This window comes from Larimichthys crocea, chromosome IV (assembly GCF_000972845.2).
Source record: "Larimichthys crocea isolate SSNF chromosome IV, L_crocea_2.0, whole genome shotgun sequence".
NCBI lineage: Eukaryota > Metazoa > Chordata > Actinopteri > Sciaenidae > Larimichthys > Larimichthys crocea.
The window spans coordinates 3,163,146-3,180,845 of NC_040014.1; the positions used below are offsets into that span (position 1 = coordinate 3,163,146).

The following is a 17,700-nucleotide window of genomic DNA, read 5'->3' on the forward strand; positions in this document are numbered from 1 at the left end:
TGTTGTTTGGTGCATGATAAACATAATACTGGTAAAGTAAGAATTAGACTGAAACAAGTTTGAAACAATAAGTTTGTTTTTTTTAGCAAAATTAAATTAGTGTTGCCACTGATGACGACGCCGTGCAGACTCGCCACTCGGGCCCGGTGCTTCTGCCATGGTGGGTGTGTTGTCTCATGTTTGTAACTGTAAGCCGTGCGTGCATCTGGGCGAGACAGAACTTTAGCTTGCTGTTTGTTTTGGAGTTCGTTCTTGCCGGCAGAAACACATGAACAGCCAGTCAACTAACAGACGGGCAGACCCTATCATATCCCTGGACGTCACCAGTAACAGACAAACCGCGGCACCGCGGGGTACCGTGGGTATCGTGCAACTCTACAACCTTGTAGCCATGCACAGTTGTTGACAATAAGAGCTTCAGGGGCAGTATATTCCCTCTTCAAATGAGAAAAAACACTTTACCAAATTGTTTGCAATTATAACAATCTCTACAACCAAAGCAAACTAAATGATGTAAAACATGATCAAATTAGATGTGCTTAACGAAATCAGTGCCCTGACAGGTAAATAATAATAGTACAAAGCTATGAATGTGTAAACAAGTGAAACTGGAGGAGTGACCATGAGATTTGATTGGGTTTCAGATGAGGTGGCTGGGAAGTCAGGATGTTAATTTGAGAACTGAATGGAACATGTAAATGTGCTGGTTTGCACATTCCCAACCTTTTAAACTTGAAATACTTGAAAATCATCTGCCAGTGCAATTGGGCAAAGTGCATTTCACAAGGTAACAAACCGCTTTTTAACCTCCCTTTTCTTATTTGTTGCATACACAATACATCACACACCATTTTAGCAGGTCTCATATGTCAGGTGTCCATGAGGTGTCAAGTGACAAGAAACTGGTTGTTCAGTCAAAAACACAAAGTTTTGTTACAATTTATACATTACTGAGATGTATGCAAAAAATAAATAAAAAGAAAATCTAACCACTGTGGCAAACCTAGAGGAAAAGGTCTTTCTTAACCACTCAGCTGTACTGTCATAGCACAGAGTAGGTACCAGTATCATCAGTATCTTGTTTACAATGATTGCTTGCATGGGGAAACTGCAGTTCCTCATTTGAGACTGGCAACGGAACGAGTCAATTTCCATAAACGGCCCTATTTAAAATGTCCAACTTTCCAGCCTGGAACACTAAGCAGTTCTGGTTTCTATAGCTAATTTGCCTTTTCATGACAACTGTACTGAGTCTGAGTTAATGATTAACTCCAAAATCCACTTAAATGATATTGACCATATATTGTCTTAAAGCCAAAGCAAAGACTTTATAACACAGATAATCCAAAACATAAACATATAACAGTATTTCTTGTTGGAATTCAAGGAGCACACTGTTGTACTGCTGACTGATTGACATTACCGTTAAAAGGCACACCCAGTGCTTTGTCCAATTACTTAAAACACTCCTTCAACCTCCACAGGCCTGTTGCTTTACTCTTTTCTTAATTTTTCTAACTTAAAATATATTTTAATGCACATAGCAGTTTGCAACAATAATCTGAGAAATGCAGCTGTAAAAATAAAAAATAAAAAGTCATTAAAGAAAGCATTGCATTGTGGCGCAACATTCACATTCACTGTTTTAATTTGTGTATTTCATGGACCAGAGACATTATTACCAATTAGTTCAAAAGTTTCAGTTTGGAGGCCATTCTTTTCCTTTTGATACACTGATAATTTGCATGTCCATTCTCCTGTGCACATCCTCACTGAACCTAGTCAAGTCGAGTTCTGACTTGGGACACAAAAAAACAAAACGAAACAAACAAACAAAAAGTAAACATGCGATTAGATTGTTTTTCACATTTCCTCCAGCTGGATCCAGTTACGGATTTTTCTTTTTTTCCAGGATAGTCACACCCCTTTTGTTCATAGATCCAGGGAACACTGTTACGTAAGCAGACATCTTGACAGCCTAATGACTGCAGTCTACAAAAGCGGAATGTGAGAAGGTGTCCTGTTTCAGACTTTGCTTTCTCTCTGCAGGCACGGAAAAACACAGCCTCTAGAGTTTGACTATGACTGAAGAAATTTGGGACGTTATTATTGTCGGTGCTGGGCTATCTGGACTGAGTGCAGCTCATTTGCTGAAGAAAAGAAATGACAAGTTGAAAATACTGGTAACAGAAGCAAAAGGTTTGTAAAAGTGTATCATTACTGAAAGCAATTGGTAACTTGATGTAGTGAGTCATTTAATGCTGGGTGCTTTTAGCTGTGAAATTCTTGAAAATTGCTCTGACTACATTGCATCTTCTGTGTCATGCAGATCGCGTGGGAGGGCGCACGGTGACCAGTGAAATACCAGCAGCCAATGGTGTTGACCGCTGGGACTTTGGAGGGCAATGGGTTGGAAGGTAATGTGGCTCCAAAACTACAATTAATGCTAAAGTAACATTTTGAGAGTCACTCCACATAAGTAGGTTTTAAGGATATATGTTATTCTATTGTAACATCTAGCAGGGATTTTGCTCATGATAGAAATTTGTTGTTTATGATGCTGAAAACCACTCAGAAGCAACTGCAGCAGAGTTGCACTGAGCATCTGACAAGTATAATTTTGGAGTGAGCTGCTATATAAATAAATTATTATTATTATTATTATTATTATTATTATTATTATTATTATTATTATTATTTATTTTATTTTTTTAAATCTTTTTCAGCATGTAGTTAGAACAGGCATACCTCAGTTAAGCAAGTCTCTATCATCCACTTTATCACTGTAACTTGTTCAACCTGTTAGCCTGTTCTGATTGGCAAACACTGTCAGCTGATAGAAAGAGGGATCTGGTTTCTGCAGTCAGGAAAAAGGTCTTTAAACTTACAGTCGTGCTATTTTTAGATTTTTTTTACCAGAAAATCAATAGGAGTACTTTAAACAATAGCTAAAAAGAGTTCTAATGATTCATCATGACTCATGGTTTCTATCATATATCATATAAGAAAAATTGTCCAGTGTTGTGCTTATAAGCTGGCACTTTAGTCAGAGGCCCTTTGTTTGCAATGTGCATGCTGCAGTACTGCTGTTTGTATATATTTGTGTAAGGGTTTATATATCTGTGTGTGTGCATTTACATATAGCACTTTTGTTCATTTACATAATGACATTATGCCATGTTTTCCCTGTTGACACCTGTAAGAGCACCTGTTGCGCTGGTAACAAGCAAATTTAGAAGCAAATAAACATGACATGAGTATGACAGCTATGAAGAATGTCACAACTGTTCACGCTTGCTTCTGTTTCAAGGCTCTAGGCTTTATCAGCCTTTGTAATGTGTTCATTTTCAGAATTTGATAAATAAGTGGCTGCTCGGTGCTCCAACCTTGAAACCTAAGGCAGCTCATCAAAGATTTCAACTACCAGACAATATCAAAACTGAATTCTTTTCTCATAGGTTGTGGAGAGACTATTGTACAGTAACTCAGCAGAAATCTGGTTTGAACAAGGATGTTTTTTTTAAAAGTGACACGATTCAGACGAGCTTTGGCAGAAGTAACAAACTCTAACATGTTTGTATCTAGGAGTCTGCATGTCTACAGAGGCTTTAGTTAACTGAACGAACAGAATTGCGCAAGTAGAGAAACTTACAAGGTGACTCATTCAAGAGCACTTTAATTTAAAATGGAGAGTGTATCTCTAAGGTTTTTGTATTTGCTCAAGGACCCGCCCAAGAAAATCTCACTTTTCTAAAACCAGAATTAATACATTTATGAGCATGTATTAGCTGGAAGTGTTGAGAGTCCTCCAGTAAATCCTGAAACACTATAAACATAATTATCATAAAAATATCTCCCTTTCTCTTTCAGCACCCAACCACATGTCCTAGAGCTCATAAAGGAGCTGGGAATAGAAACCTACCGACAATTCACTGATGGCAAGAAGGTGTACCACATGGGGGGGCCAGATGCCAAAGTTCGCATTGGCGAAGGCAGGCTTCCTGCTCTTTCCCTACTAGGGCTAATGGACCTCGCCCAGCTCTATTGGAAGGTGAGGTAACAGAATATTCTGTCCTTAGGACTATGCTCAGTTAGAGCTAATGAAAATCAGCCAAGAAGAGGTTTAATTACCTTCTTGCTGATTAAAAGTATACCAAGAATAGGGTGATGTACAGTGTATATATAAGCAAATACACAGTATTTCTTTTACAGTTTTACAAGCCTATATTCATTTAATTTAAATTTAATTTATTCTCCAATATCCTTACCATGTGAGAAATCAAGAATAAGTCTCAGATGGGTGTGGTAATGGTAGTTTAGATGTATAATGCAGCCTGCTTTTTGATTGATAGGACAAGACTACGTTTAACACACAATGAATAATGTACTGCACAGGATGAACACTTAGAGTAGCAGTGGGGACTAGGAATTGTGTGGGAAAATGCCAGAGAATAGGACACACACAGGTTTACAGCTATAAATGTGTGTTGTGGTGACTATATTTTTCCTCCTCAGATTGAAAAATTGTCTGCCACAATATGTGTCGAGGATCCTTCAAAGTCCCCCAACGCTTTTGAACTGGACAGTATGACCGTGCAGACATACCTTGATCAACATGCATGGACTACAGGTCAGGGTAGCTTTAAATATCACCTCCACTGTCTTCCTCATAACCATTCCAAAAATAACTTGGGTCTCTGGGTCTCAGCAGTCATGGTGAAATAAATATAAAAAAGCTGTTTATATAACAGTGGGGGACGTGCTAACAAGCTCCCAATGCAGCAAGTATAGTGTTGGTCACCATTTTAGCTTGGAGTATTATCATGCTAACATTTGCAAATTAGTTCTTGGCACAAAGTACAGCTCAGGCAGATGGTAATGTCAATAATTGGGGGGTCATCAAATCAAGTATTGGATACATTGTAAATCTGATCTAATGATGGTACTAGAAGAAACGTGAGGAGATTAATAAAGCCATTAGAGTTCATTCTGTTGGAAATTTATATATACGTATATTGGTTAGCTATGTAATGGTACCTTTTTGGTTAATGATTATTATTACTGCATGTGTGAGAACTAAAGTTTGTATTCAACCACCCTTTTGTAACAGAAGTAAAAGAGCAGATGGCAATGTGTAGCAGGCCTCTCTTTGGCCTGGAGCCATCCCAGATGTCCTTCCTGTATTTCCTCATGTATGCTGCGACAGCTGGGGGACTACTGCCGCTGCTGGAGAGCAATGAAGGTTCCGGTCAGGAGCTCAAGCTAAAGGTACGCTGCTCATATTGTTTCCCCGAGTGTATAATGTTAACCTAAGTGTCACTTTTCATCTCAGCTCTAATAAAACTTAAAAGTCCCTTTACACATCTCAGTCAAGTCTTGCACAACAAACACAATGGCACTCTTTGTCTTTCTGTTAGGAATCATTTGTAGTCATAGCTTGGGTTTCTTTTGGTTTGTATCACCAGATGCATAAAATACAAGCAACCAGGAAAACTAGTGATTGCAAAAACACTTAGTGGTTGTATTAAATCATGAATTAAATTCAATAAGAGTATTTAAAAAACACACACAAAGAGATACAATGATCAAGTTTAATTACAGGCGACATTTTGAGGGTCTGCCACCTGGTGGTTGGATCATTGTATTACAACTGACACTATGCATGAAAGAGTTAAACATTTGATGCTGTGGTCCTGTATTGTTTTTGAAAATTGTCTTTTCTTTTCTATGTGCACTGTCTGCAAGATATGCTTTCACACTGCACTGCATATCTGTGCTGTTGCTTCTGAACCTTGTCTCTCCTCACAGTAGAGTATAAAAGAGTTGAAGACCAACGCACATGGTCTTAAAGAAAACTGCGATAAAGGTTTTCCAGTTACAAACTTGTCCATTTGCATATTTTCTGCACTTCTTTTCAGATGCAGCATTTTTCTAGCTATTTCTTGAATAAAGGAGTAAAAACAGCCTCTGACGTGGACTAGAATGGCTTTGCTATTATCACTTGTATATTGTGTCCACCAGAGGTAGAACTGACCTCTAAAATATTTGTTCTTCCTCAAACAAATGAAGTATATTTTTGTCTGAAAAGCCACACAGCAGCAACACTGTATGGCTTTCTCTTCTATATTTTACACTCAAGGTTATATTTATCTTATGTCCCTGTTTACATTTTTTTTCTTTTTTGTTTTTCTTTTATGTTACAAGTGTCAGACGTCAGAGTCTTGGCAAATATAACTAAATTATCTGCATGGCTGGCCAAACACCATCATGGATGTGTTGCTTTGTAATTTGGGTGAAATGACCCTTTAACGTCAAGCGGTCTGTCCACCCAGGGAAGGAGGGCATCTGTGGGCTTTAAGTCCACCTTAAAGTGTAATATCTGTCTCTCCACAGGGAGGCACCCAGCAGCTTTCAGAGGGTCTGGCAGAACGTATTGGGTGGAAGAATGTCCAGCTGGGTGCTGCCGTGACGGCCATATGGCAGGTAGAGTACAGTAACAGCTCACTCGGGGATTGATGAGGCGAGACACAGAGATAACAGCTTCCTCAGTGGGGAAACAGGCCGTCTCCTGTGAAGGCACTGTCTGTTCCGCCTGAATGTCTTTCTTAACCACAGCTGAGAGACAAAGAAGGCTCCACGCACACTAAAGTTTAGAGCTTTACCTCAGTGTAGTGTTTATTTCTAATGTTTATGCTTTCATGATTTTATTGATTGTGAGATAGGTAGAATATTGACTTTTGATGATGTATATTACTGGATTATAGACTATACTGAACTGAATATTGAATTCCGGACACTGCCATTTGTCTCCATTTGCTAATAGACTCCAGAGAAGGTCCAAAATGATTAGTCAATGATTAGTTCAGCAATTAGTCAATATAAAATTGATAACATTTCTGATGAACAATTTGTCATTTATGTGATTCATCAAAAAAAATGCCAAGAATGAACTGGATTTAAAGGGATAATTTGGTGCTTTCCTGCTTTATAGCAATAACATAGATATATTTAGATATATTAACTCAATTCTTACTGCAGTAACCTCCTTTGCTGCATGTCATCCCCCCTCTCTCTCTCCCCTGAATTTCCTGTCTACATCTCCAGCTGTCTAATAAAGCATAAAATGCCCCCAGAAAATATCTTTAAAATGAATAGAATTGGGTTTTGAAACAAAATAAGCAAACTGAAGATGTCACCACGGAGGAGGAATATTTCTCAATATTTAAACACTTTATCAGAGCAGTTGACTCATTAGTTAGCATTTATAATTTCTTATTGCAATAAAGTTAATATCTCTGGACTTTAAACTGTTGGTTTGATAACACAAGCAATTTCCAGAGGGAACACAAAATAATTAATTAGTCAAGAAAATAATTGGCAGATTAATCAAGAACAAACCTAATTGTCAGTTGCAGCCCTAAGTTTTTACAGACTAATAATTGGTTGACCTGAAAAATGTATCATTATTAAAAGAAAACATAATTTGCAGTCCTACAGTACACCCATGTACATTATAGTAACAGTAAGGAGGAAGTTTTTCTCCACACTCAGAACAATGCATGCATTGGGTGATGAGCAGGTCATACCCTTGACATTTTGCCAGTCTTTCACATTGCTAACACATATTGACGGACAAACACATTCGCACTTACGTCCACAGCTACAGGCAACTAAGAGTTTCTAGTTCACCAATGCTGAACCAGAGCACCCAGAGGAATCCCACACAGGCACGAGGAGAACGTGCAAACTTCACACAGAAACACCCCGAGTCAGACTCTTTACACCCAGGAATAGCTTGACACAGGGCAATAGTGCCATGCACACACAAAGTGCATAAAATCGTTATATTAGAAAAATGTAAGAGAAAATACATAAATTGGCTTCCTTTAGGGTCTCTAAACTCGAGGACCTGGTACATCCTTAATTTTCAGCTTTGACCCTGAAAAAGCTATAGAGTTGAGGGGTTGTTCAATGGTGCTGGAAGATATGAACTCTTAATTACAGAGGGCCTCTACTGTGTTAAGATTTAAGAAGAAAAAAGATCCTAAAGTTACCAATGTGCTAGAGAGAGCTAAAAATATAGTAAATGTAATTCCTAATTTTTAGCGTCCAAAAATATCGAGCTGTTTTTCCAGTCTCAGAAGACAAGAGCTTTCTATTTTGCATAGTGACGTCCTCTGAGTGGGTGAGTTTTTAATTATCACCAGAGGCTTAAGTTTAGTGATAATACATGTGAAACTGAGGGAGCTTGCACATAAGACAGCAACTGTAAGAGTAGGAATTTCTGCTGTGATTCATAACTCCTGGAGTTACAGACAGTAGAAGATCTTGCCAAAATGTCATTTAACCATTTTTTAAAGTTTATTTTGCCACTTCATTTGCATGAATTACCAGAATATCACCTTCTCTCAGCAGACTGTCATGACCGACATCCATAAAAATACAAAGCAGAAATAAATCAGCTTGATTGATAAAACTATGCCTCATTTATAAAAGTCTGTATTCTGTCTACGTTAATGGGATGCAGAAATGCACATTTCAGCTCCAAAAAGTAATAATTTAATACATTTAGATAGTTTTGAAAATACGGGCTCAGCTACATGGGAAAAAAAAAAGCAGTGACTCAAGGTAAATACAGTTTGTGCATCCTGTATTTGAAATGAATTGTGTCAGCAAATCACAGTCGTATACAGCTCCACCACACCAAAGAGGATGTAACGTACTAGCAAATCTGTGCCACTTGCTTATTAAATAAAGCCGTATTTCTGTTTGTATGTTTCAACAGGATGCTGAGTATGCCAAGGTGATGACCGCCACCAACACCTACTTGTGCAGAGCTGTGATTGTCACCTGCCCCCTTAATTTGGCAGGTCAGTGCACGTCTCCTGCCTCTGTCACCTCACTAAATGAAACTCTCAGTGGTGCAGAAGGCAAATATCCTCCTTGCTCTATATGCCTGTCAAATGTGGCAAACTGTGCATCCACGCAGATAAACATTTGATTTGCCTAAATCATTTTGGCTTTGGGGTATGGCAGTCACTTTGGCTGAAATAAATTCTGTCTGAGGTCAGGCCCTGGGCTGAGGAATTGCCTGGATTGGCTTTTGAACCAGAGCAGGAGTCAAGGCCAAAACTTTAACTGGAGGCTAATGTGACATTTCGATATGGTCGGCGGTGGGAAGTTGAAAGTGACAAACACGTCATTACTGACCTCTCTGCTACCGAGCCACCAAGGGGAAAATATAGACTGCAGTAAAGTGTTTTCTGTCTAGAAAGTTTTTAATTGAACCAACTAATCTTTTTCAATTCACAGCACACATTACTACACAGTTATATAACTATAATGCATGGCCAGCCATGTGCTTATGTTGTGCAAGAGAAACCACCTTCAGCCCCTGAGTAGAAGTCACTTTTTATTTTGTTTTTCCTGGTCAAAAAATAGAAATCCCACAGTCCAGCTCCCAATCAACTGCAGGGTAAACTGGTGGTGACTTGGAGTGTGTCTGATTGAATTTTTGCACTTTGGCTGGTGCTGTGCTCATACTGGGACTGAAGAAGGTGCTGGTTGATGTTGAGGCTGGAACTGAGGCTAGTTTTTTTGCCAGGATTGGAAGGGGCCGAAGCTGAATCTCTGGCTTACTCTGGGTCTGTGCCTGTTTGTACTAAGCTGGCAACAGATCTGTCACTCAAAGCCTCATACTCAGAGGCATGGACCATAGCCAGGATCCTTAATGAGACAGGTTTGAGAGCAGTGTTGAATTATGCAGCATGGATTGCTCTGGCTCGGATGCCACAGTGCCACGCTTTGGCCTTATATCAGTGCGGGGAGATTGACAGGGACTTTCAAAAGCCAAAGTCAGGCCAGCAATTGAGACGTCACCTCTCCCAAAAGGAGACAGGGATAAATTAAAGAGAGGATTGTTGCTTGGTGTCCTCTCCGCGGCATGTTCCGTTTGAATTTTAAGGCAGTGGGCAAACCTGAGAAGCTTTGCTGTGAGTGGGGGAGGGAAGAAAAGAGCTTAACACACACAGTGGGAATGGTGATAATGATGATTCCATCCCTCCCTTGTGTAAAGGGTTGCTCACAGTATCCATAACCTCTCATGTCTGCCTCTTCTTTTTCAGTTTGTTTCTGGCCTAATTCATGAAGTCACTCGCTTTAAAATCAGTGACTGGATAGATGGATGGATGAACACAAGAAAAAATGAATACTTTCTAGGGTCCAAGAGGTGATTGGTATAAAAAACACCAGCACTACATTCTCACACACAAAGTCAAATGCTGCATATGAGCTGCATGTTTTTTTAATATATCACGTTTGTCCTGTTCTTGGCTCCTGGATTTATCTCCCCTTTCATCCATCCATCTTTTATAATGAGTTCCATCACTTTTTCTCCCATGCTTTTTTCTTTTTTTTTTTTCTTAACACTTCTCTCACTCCCCTCAATGATTTATGAACCGTTTGGTTTCACTGCATATGAGTTTGCTATGCATGAAAAGGATGGGCTGGTTGACTTTTGAAAATGTATTTGAAGTATGTGCACGTTTCAGTCAGTAAATAGGTCCCCATGTATAATCATTGTGAGACTATGAACAAAAAAAACAAAAAAAATCTCAATTAAGCTTTCACAGCGTGTCATGAGTATAATGCAATTAGGCGCACTGTCTTAACATTCAGCAATAGTTACAGAGACAGCTCTGCAGTTGCTAAATTAACATTTTGTTTATTTCTGTCATGTAGGAAGTCCCTGGCAGAGATTAACCGTGTGCGCACATATGTGTCTGCATGGATATTTATTGTTAAGTGGCTGAAACGTCAGTTCTTGACGTCGCTTTCTTAAGTTGCGGTACCTGACTAAAAGAGGGTTTTATCTGATTGCAACTGAACTTGACAGGCAGCCAAGCAACAGTATATCTGATGTTGCCATCTATCCTCCCGCGGAGGAGGAGCTGCAGTAATGACAGCAGGCTTGGGCAGCGGTGAGGAAACTATTACATCTGCCACTCATGGTTTTAGTCCAGAGCCTTGTTTACACTAGCAGAATGCAGCTAAGCAGTGCATTAGCATTGATTTGTCAACTGACACTGTGAGCCAGGATCCTCGGCCAGTATCCGCTGTGGTGTGAATGGGACTAATGGAGCCTAAGGGATTAAATGTGTTGCGGGAGCTGAAGTCATTATGTAGATAGCTAACACAATGATGTTTATATTGTAGAGTTTTTACTCATATTTGTGTGCATGTTGCATCTTTCCAAATCAGCGATATAACAAGGCAAACGTAGTACATGTGGCCTTCCAAAGCTTTGTTCATGAAGGAAAATATGTTGAAATCTCACAAGATTCTGTAGTTATTATTCTCTCTCTCTTCTCTTGTCTTTTCTGTGAGACAATGATAGAATTCTGAGGCCAATGCTGACATTGATATTGTAGAGTTCTATTATTATTGAAAAATTTCTATCTGTGCATTGTCCGTTATAATGTTTAACTTTTTGCCACTTGGTTATCAAACAATTGTTGGTATGTAGCCAGAATTTTACAGGGAAAAATAACACTTGTTCAATGATGGACACATTTTGTAATGGTAACACTGCTTCTGAATGACCTCAAACACATTTTTTGTTTCTGTACTGCAATTTGTAGCCCTCATATACCACAATAATGGTACCACGATGATGTATCTATTCCTTTATAACTGTTCTACTTATTATGTGAGCGAGAGAGAGAGAGAAAACAAAAGCTCCATTATTAAAGGCTTGTGTCTAAGGTAGGAACAATCAATAAGAAAGTTTGAAAAAAGTCCCCCACTATAAATGAATAACAGCTCACATTCAAAAATGAATCTGCTTCACCGGGACTGTGTGTGGTGTGGTTTGATTAGATTTGACTGACAGTGGTGTGTCTCTGGAGCAGCGTACAGTCAGCAAACAAGTCCATCAAATTAAACACAACTTGTCTACAAAATACCATGCTTTCTTCCCCTAAGCATTTTTCACTATCTTGTCTTCATCAGCATGGTAAATGTTTGGGGAATAAAGTAAGGCTGCTCAACTGGCACTCTGTCAGTTGCATCACTTCTCCTAAATGTCCTGTAGGATGCCCTTTCAGTGGCGATGAAGTTCCATTTGCAGCCTGAGTTTGCCTCCACATACCTCTAAATGATTAAACAGGTAATGGTGTGTTTTTAGTGTGTAGTGGTTCTATTTTAAATCTGAGTCACATAATAAAACAACCGCAACTTGGGTTTGGACTATGACAACTACATCATGACTTCCTGCTGGCTGGTGCTCCACCACATTCAGCTGGTGGCATTTGGACTTTTTATTGGCCCTTAGTCCACCACTGGTTTGGCTTGCAGTGCTGTGAGCAGCACAGCAGGAGAAACGCTCCATGGTGCTCTTGTTTTGTATAACCAAAGTGATTACCAGCCTTCTTTCTTATGAGACCCCTTTCTGTTATTCAGTAAACTGACAACACCTGACTATATGACATATATTTTATGAATATTTCATATTCTGTCCAATACATAATAACAGGACAGAACAACTGATAAACAGTGCAATTAACCCAAACAGTGAACACAACTACCAAACATTTGTGTGAAAGGAGCAATGTGGATGAATTTCAAGCTGATTTTTTTCCCTGGGTAATTGCATCAGCGCATACACAATATTGTTGAGATAGTAGCCTGATACAATTCTCTGTCTGTAATATGTGTTTTTATGTGTTTATTATTTTCTTCTCAATGGGGGTATTTTTGACAAATGCAGGGCTTTCTTTTCCCTAACCCTAACCCATTGGATGTTTGAATTGCTTAATCGTCTAAAGCAGGACAAGGTTATTAGGCAGAGAGAGAAAGGCCTGTGAATATAGCTGTGTTCAGGTTTCCACTGAGCCCAGATGATGAATGAAATAGAAATGAAGGCTAACTATATATATATAATAACAATATACAGAACTATGTTTTAATTTGTGTTTAGTAACTTGAAAAATTGAATTACTATGTTGCATGCCATGTTTCTACAGTAGCACAAAATGGACAAACCAAACACTGGCTCTCGCTTGCTACTTTAGTTTCTCCAACTGCTTGAAACTGGAGGGCAAGTGGAGGGGGTTGTAAGGGGCGAGGTTGTGGTGACCTCCTGTGAATCTTTGGCGACACCTAGTGGGGGGTGTAGTTTCAGGTTATTTTGTCATGTTTAAGTTAACACAGGATCAACAATACAATGAATTATGTTGGACAAGAGGAACCGGTCAGCTCAGTAGATTTGTGTACTAAACTCTGACCAGTATCCATGCTTTCTTTCTTTCAAATATGAAACTAAATGTAGGCTGATACAGGAGTCTAAAATGGGGCAGCTGCTTCGCAGGTGACAGCGACTGGACAGGGGAGTGACTAATATATTTCTGTATATATATTTGTAGGTAAGGTGTATCAAAAAAATACATCAGTAATAATGCCCCAGGACAGCCTTAGAATAAAGCATCATATATCGGAGCAGAGTTGTGCATTGTGTTCTCATTTTGATGGATTTGTACTGTAACTCCCATCGGCCCACACCTTATTCAAAAAGTTAGAAAGTTTAGCTTAAGCAAAACAACCCAACAACTGTCACATTTCAGGTCTTGTATTTTCAGATTCTGATCAGGGTACAAAAATACCTCACATCACACTTTTCCAACACAGGCCTGCCCACTCCAAACCAGTGAGAAGCACAGACAGACCACAGATAGAGAAATCTCTTGTCAGATAACCTGTACTGGCGTATCGTTGGCAGATAATTAGGACTCTATCACTTTTCATGACTCCAGAAGTTGATTTAAAAAATGCCCTCACTTCTACAACAGCAACATTGTGTGTGTTTCTACCATACAGTTACACATTTAAAATATATTTACTTCAATCAACTACAGACTGATTTACACAGTGTCCTGATGGACAGTAAAGTAAACTGCTACGAGCTATAAATGCTGTTAGCTAATGTGGTTGCGTGGACTGTGAGCTGAGATCATTGGGCAAGTGTTAGTGGTCTCACTGGTGCCACATGTAATTTGGACTACCAGGTTGAGGAGATTTTCAGGCATTGGTGAATGACGTTGGGAGCTGATGTTGTGCCAGAATCAGAGCTGGGAACGCGGAAAATGTGGCTGGTTTCAGCAGCCTCTACAGATTCTAGAAACCAAACAGGATGTTGACAGAGAAGAGAAAGGAGTGAACAATCAAGAAGCCGCCAGACAAGTGGAAATCATCAAATAAAAGGCTGCAAGGCGGCTGGACTAGTAAATAGTATTAGCTGGCTGCTATGTCTTGTGTTGTTGCACTTGCTTTATGTTTGGCTGTTAGCAAAGCTGTCAACTGGTTGCTGGTTTTTGATCATAAGTAATATAATCATAACAAATACTGTACATGTGTATAGCTGTCCATATTTAGCGCAGTGGTATTAGACTATGAGACGGCATGCCAAAATACCAATTTCTACATAATGTTACTTTAAAAGAGTCTTCAAAATGAAGTGCATCTTCTGTTGGTTGTCCACCAGCAATGTTGTAATGTAACAGTAATAGCCAAAGGGGTCATCCTCCTTCAGTCTGCTTTGGTCAAAACAGCAGAAATTATCAAGCAATGCTGGAGCCACATTGTGTGTATGGAGAGATGTAGGGCGGGTGTCTGCTGCTACTATCAAGCCTTCAATTTCAATAAGTGTCAAAGAGCTACGCACATAATTCACTGAAAGTTCTGTGATGCAGTGTGCCCATAGATACAAGACCACATCTTTAACCATTGGATTAAGTGGTTGGTAAACTGTGCTGCCTATTTCCAATGGCCTTGAAGGTTTAAGTGAGGGACTGTTATTCTTTTCTTTTTTTGTTACCAACTGTCATTGGTGCCTCATTATTTTGAACTGACCTTCTGGATTATTTGGATACTTTGCAGGAGTAACGGTATAAGAGGCTCTTTTATGACCTTGTTTTGATCGAAATGCTTACACCTTGTAGTTTTCATGGAACATTATCTTGGCCACACACCTAGCAAAAGGTTGTACATATATTTACTTCTTCTTCTTCTTCTTCTTCTTCTTCTTCTTCTTCTTCTTCTTCTTCTTCTTCTTCTTCTTCCTCTCCACAACAGATTGTGACAACATATGCTGTGCACTTTTCTATTGGCTTTTCAGGATGAAAGGAATGATCCAATTTCACAGCATGCACAGACAGCCATGAACTAAACCTCAGCTCTAGCTAGTTTAAGTTTCATTTTTTCAAGGTTTTATTTGCATCAGTACCATTCGGAAACTGCATCTCAGAATCATCACCCCTTTGATGTTATGTCTTCAATTGAGTAGCTTTTCGTGTTTCACTTTCCTCATACTTCTGACAGTCAAAGAGACTGAAAGTGCCTGTGCGCCATGCAAAAGGTTCGGAGTGAGAAAATAATGGAAATTCGGAAGCCCCTTGCTGAAGGCTACCGCAGATGTGACTCACAGGTCAGTGAGGGAGGAAATTGGGACAGTAAGGTCAATGTTATGCACTAATGCATTCACAAAAAAGTGTTGAGAAAGGATCAAATGCCACAATATTTTAAAAGGCAAAAGTGAGATTCAGAAAGGCGATGGAAAGATTGAAAGGAGAGTACTCTGGGGGAAGCAGCGTCCTTAGAAGTCCTTCATATGTTAAGGGTCAGGAACTAGCAGTAGTGCAGATTGCTCTGGAGCCATGAGACACTCTTGAACTTGCAGCTGTTTTCTAAAGATGACAGTATGATGTAAAAAGCTGTCTGATGAACTGTCAAATAAGAGTACTTCAGAGAACAGCACAGATGAGCGCTGTATCAGTATCAGGGAACACGCTGTACTTCTCCAGATCCATCCTAAGGAAAAACACAGTATTATTTATTATTTCGTTTTTTTTCTTCTTTCTTCTTTCATCTTCTGGTCAGACTATAAGCAGGTTGGTCTAGGTAAACAATTATTAATAAACAAAATAATGTCAACAAATTATTGTAACAGATAATTTATCAGAAGACATTAAAAAACGTTAATTTTAGTTACAGTGTTAGTCTATATGTGAAAGTACCTGTCAATCAATTTGGGGAGTGAGAGCAGTTTCTGTTGTTGACAAAGTCAGATATACAAGATGTTGTCAGGCTCTTTAGAAACACTTTAGGAGCAAACAAGGTATCAGTGTGAAATCAGTAGAACATTCTGCAGTCATGCTGTAATCAAGAAAAACATAATGGTGAAAGAAAATATTCTTATGTCTAACTAATATTATGTCACCTGTTGTCGATTTTTGTCAGTTATTTTATCCATCTCGGAACCGATCAGCTGCTATCTGACAATGATATGGCCTCATAAGCACATTTTTCAGGACTTCCTGTGTAGCCAGCGGATTTTCACAAAGCAGATAGCGGATACGTGGGCCAAGTCTTTCTCTGCAGTTTGATTAGCAACCTCATACACAAGAAGGGTGACCAAACCAATTTTTGTCCAATCTTCGTATATGCTCTGTGAGGCTGTACATATTGTAGGTAAAGCATTGTTTTGTGCTAACATGCTCACAATGAAAATGCTAACATGTTCATGTTCACTATCTTAGGTTATAATTAATGTTGGCATGCTAACATTTGCACTAAACAGCTGCGGATGATGGGAATGTCCCTTCATTTAGCAGGTATTGTAACAAAACACCTCTGGTATAGACTAAAGTATTGGACGAAGTTGAGTTTGAGTTGGGCAGCACGGTGTTGAAGTGGTTAGCACTGTCGCCCCAGAACAAGAAGCCTCGTCTGGGCCCTTTCTGTGTGGAGTTTACATGTTCTCCCCTTTGTCTCTAAAGGGTTCTCTCCGGCACTCTAAACTGCCCATAGGTGTAAATGTGAGTGTCAATGGTTGTTTGTCTCTATGTCTCCTGTGAGTTGCCGGCAACTTGTCCAAGGTGTACTCTGCCTGTCACCCAAAGTCACCTGGGACAGGCTTCAGCCCCACAGTGACCCTGATGAGGATAAGCGGTTGGATGGATGAGTTTGAGTTGATGGTGGCACTATGGAATAAGTCAGGAAGACACCAAAGTCATGACAATTGATCCTGAGGGGGATGGATGTGTGTGATAGTTTGGTTTGTGGAGACGTTAACAAACGTCAACCCCATGGTGATCCATCCAAAATCCATCCAATAGTTGTTGAGATATTTCAGTCAGAGTGATGGACAATCTGATCAACAGACTAACACAGCCTTCCAAGGAATGCAGCAATGGTTAGAATTGTGAATAGGATACTACCTCTCACTCAAGTAGATAAGGTTTGTAATTTTGGCAACATTTTCAGAAGGTGCCAATAGTGAGATGCCTTCAAATGTACAAGTCTGAAAATGGCTAGATGCCAGAAAGAATGACATTACTCTCACTCTGTCACTACTGCAAATGGCTGATGTCTGTTTACAAGCAGCACTTTGTCCCTATTCATCAGCTAGCCACCTTTTGAGCCCACAGAACCCGATTTGTGTGCCTAATCTCACATCATTTAGTTATATTAACTGCCATCCATTTCAATCTGCTTATTCACATCGCCTTGATTTAACTGTGATCCTGAGCTGTAATGAAGTTTCACAAAAGTGTCACAGCAGATTTGTGTGGAGGACAGCGTTGTCACCGTAGAGCACAGTGTTCAAAAGAATAAGATGCTAGAATACATCTCATTTAGACATAGACA

The 17,700-nt window shown here is 39.4% G+C and overlaps 1 protein-coding gene across 1 annotated transcript in view; it reads left to right on the forward strand.

The window, feature by feature from the left end:
• The first annotated feature begins 1,982 nt into the window (after positions 1 to 1,982).
• si:ch211-127i16.2 (probable flavin-containing monoamine oxidase A) overlaps positions 1,983 to 17,700 on the forward strand; it is a 34,793-nt gene continuing 19,075 nt past the window's right edge. Inside the window, exons 1-7 of the mRNA XM_010736749.3 lie at positions 1,983 to 2,199; positions 2,330 to 2,417; positions 3,871 to 4,051; positions 4,516 to 4,630; positions 5,111 to 5,268; positions 6,394 to 6,483; positions 8,786 to 8,870. Coding sequence (XP_010735051.1) covers positions 2,082 to 2,199; positions 2,330 to 2,417; positions 3,871 to 4,051; positions 4,516 to 4,630; positions 5,111 to 5,268; positions 6,394 to 6,483; positions 8,786 to 8,870 — 835 coding nt within the window. The 5' untranslated portion in view covers positions 1,983 to 2,081. The remainder of the gene's footprint in view (positions 2,200 to 2,329; positions 2,418 to 3,870; positions 4,052 to 4,515; positions 4,631 to 5,110; positions 5,269 to 6,393; positions 6,484 to 8,785; positions 8,871 to 17,700) is intronic.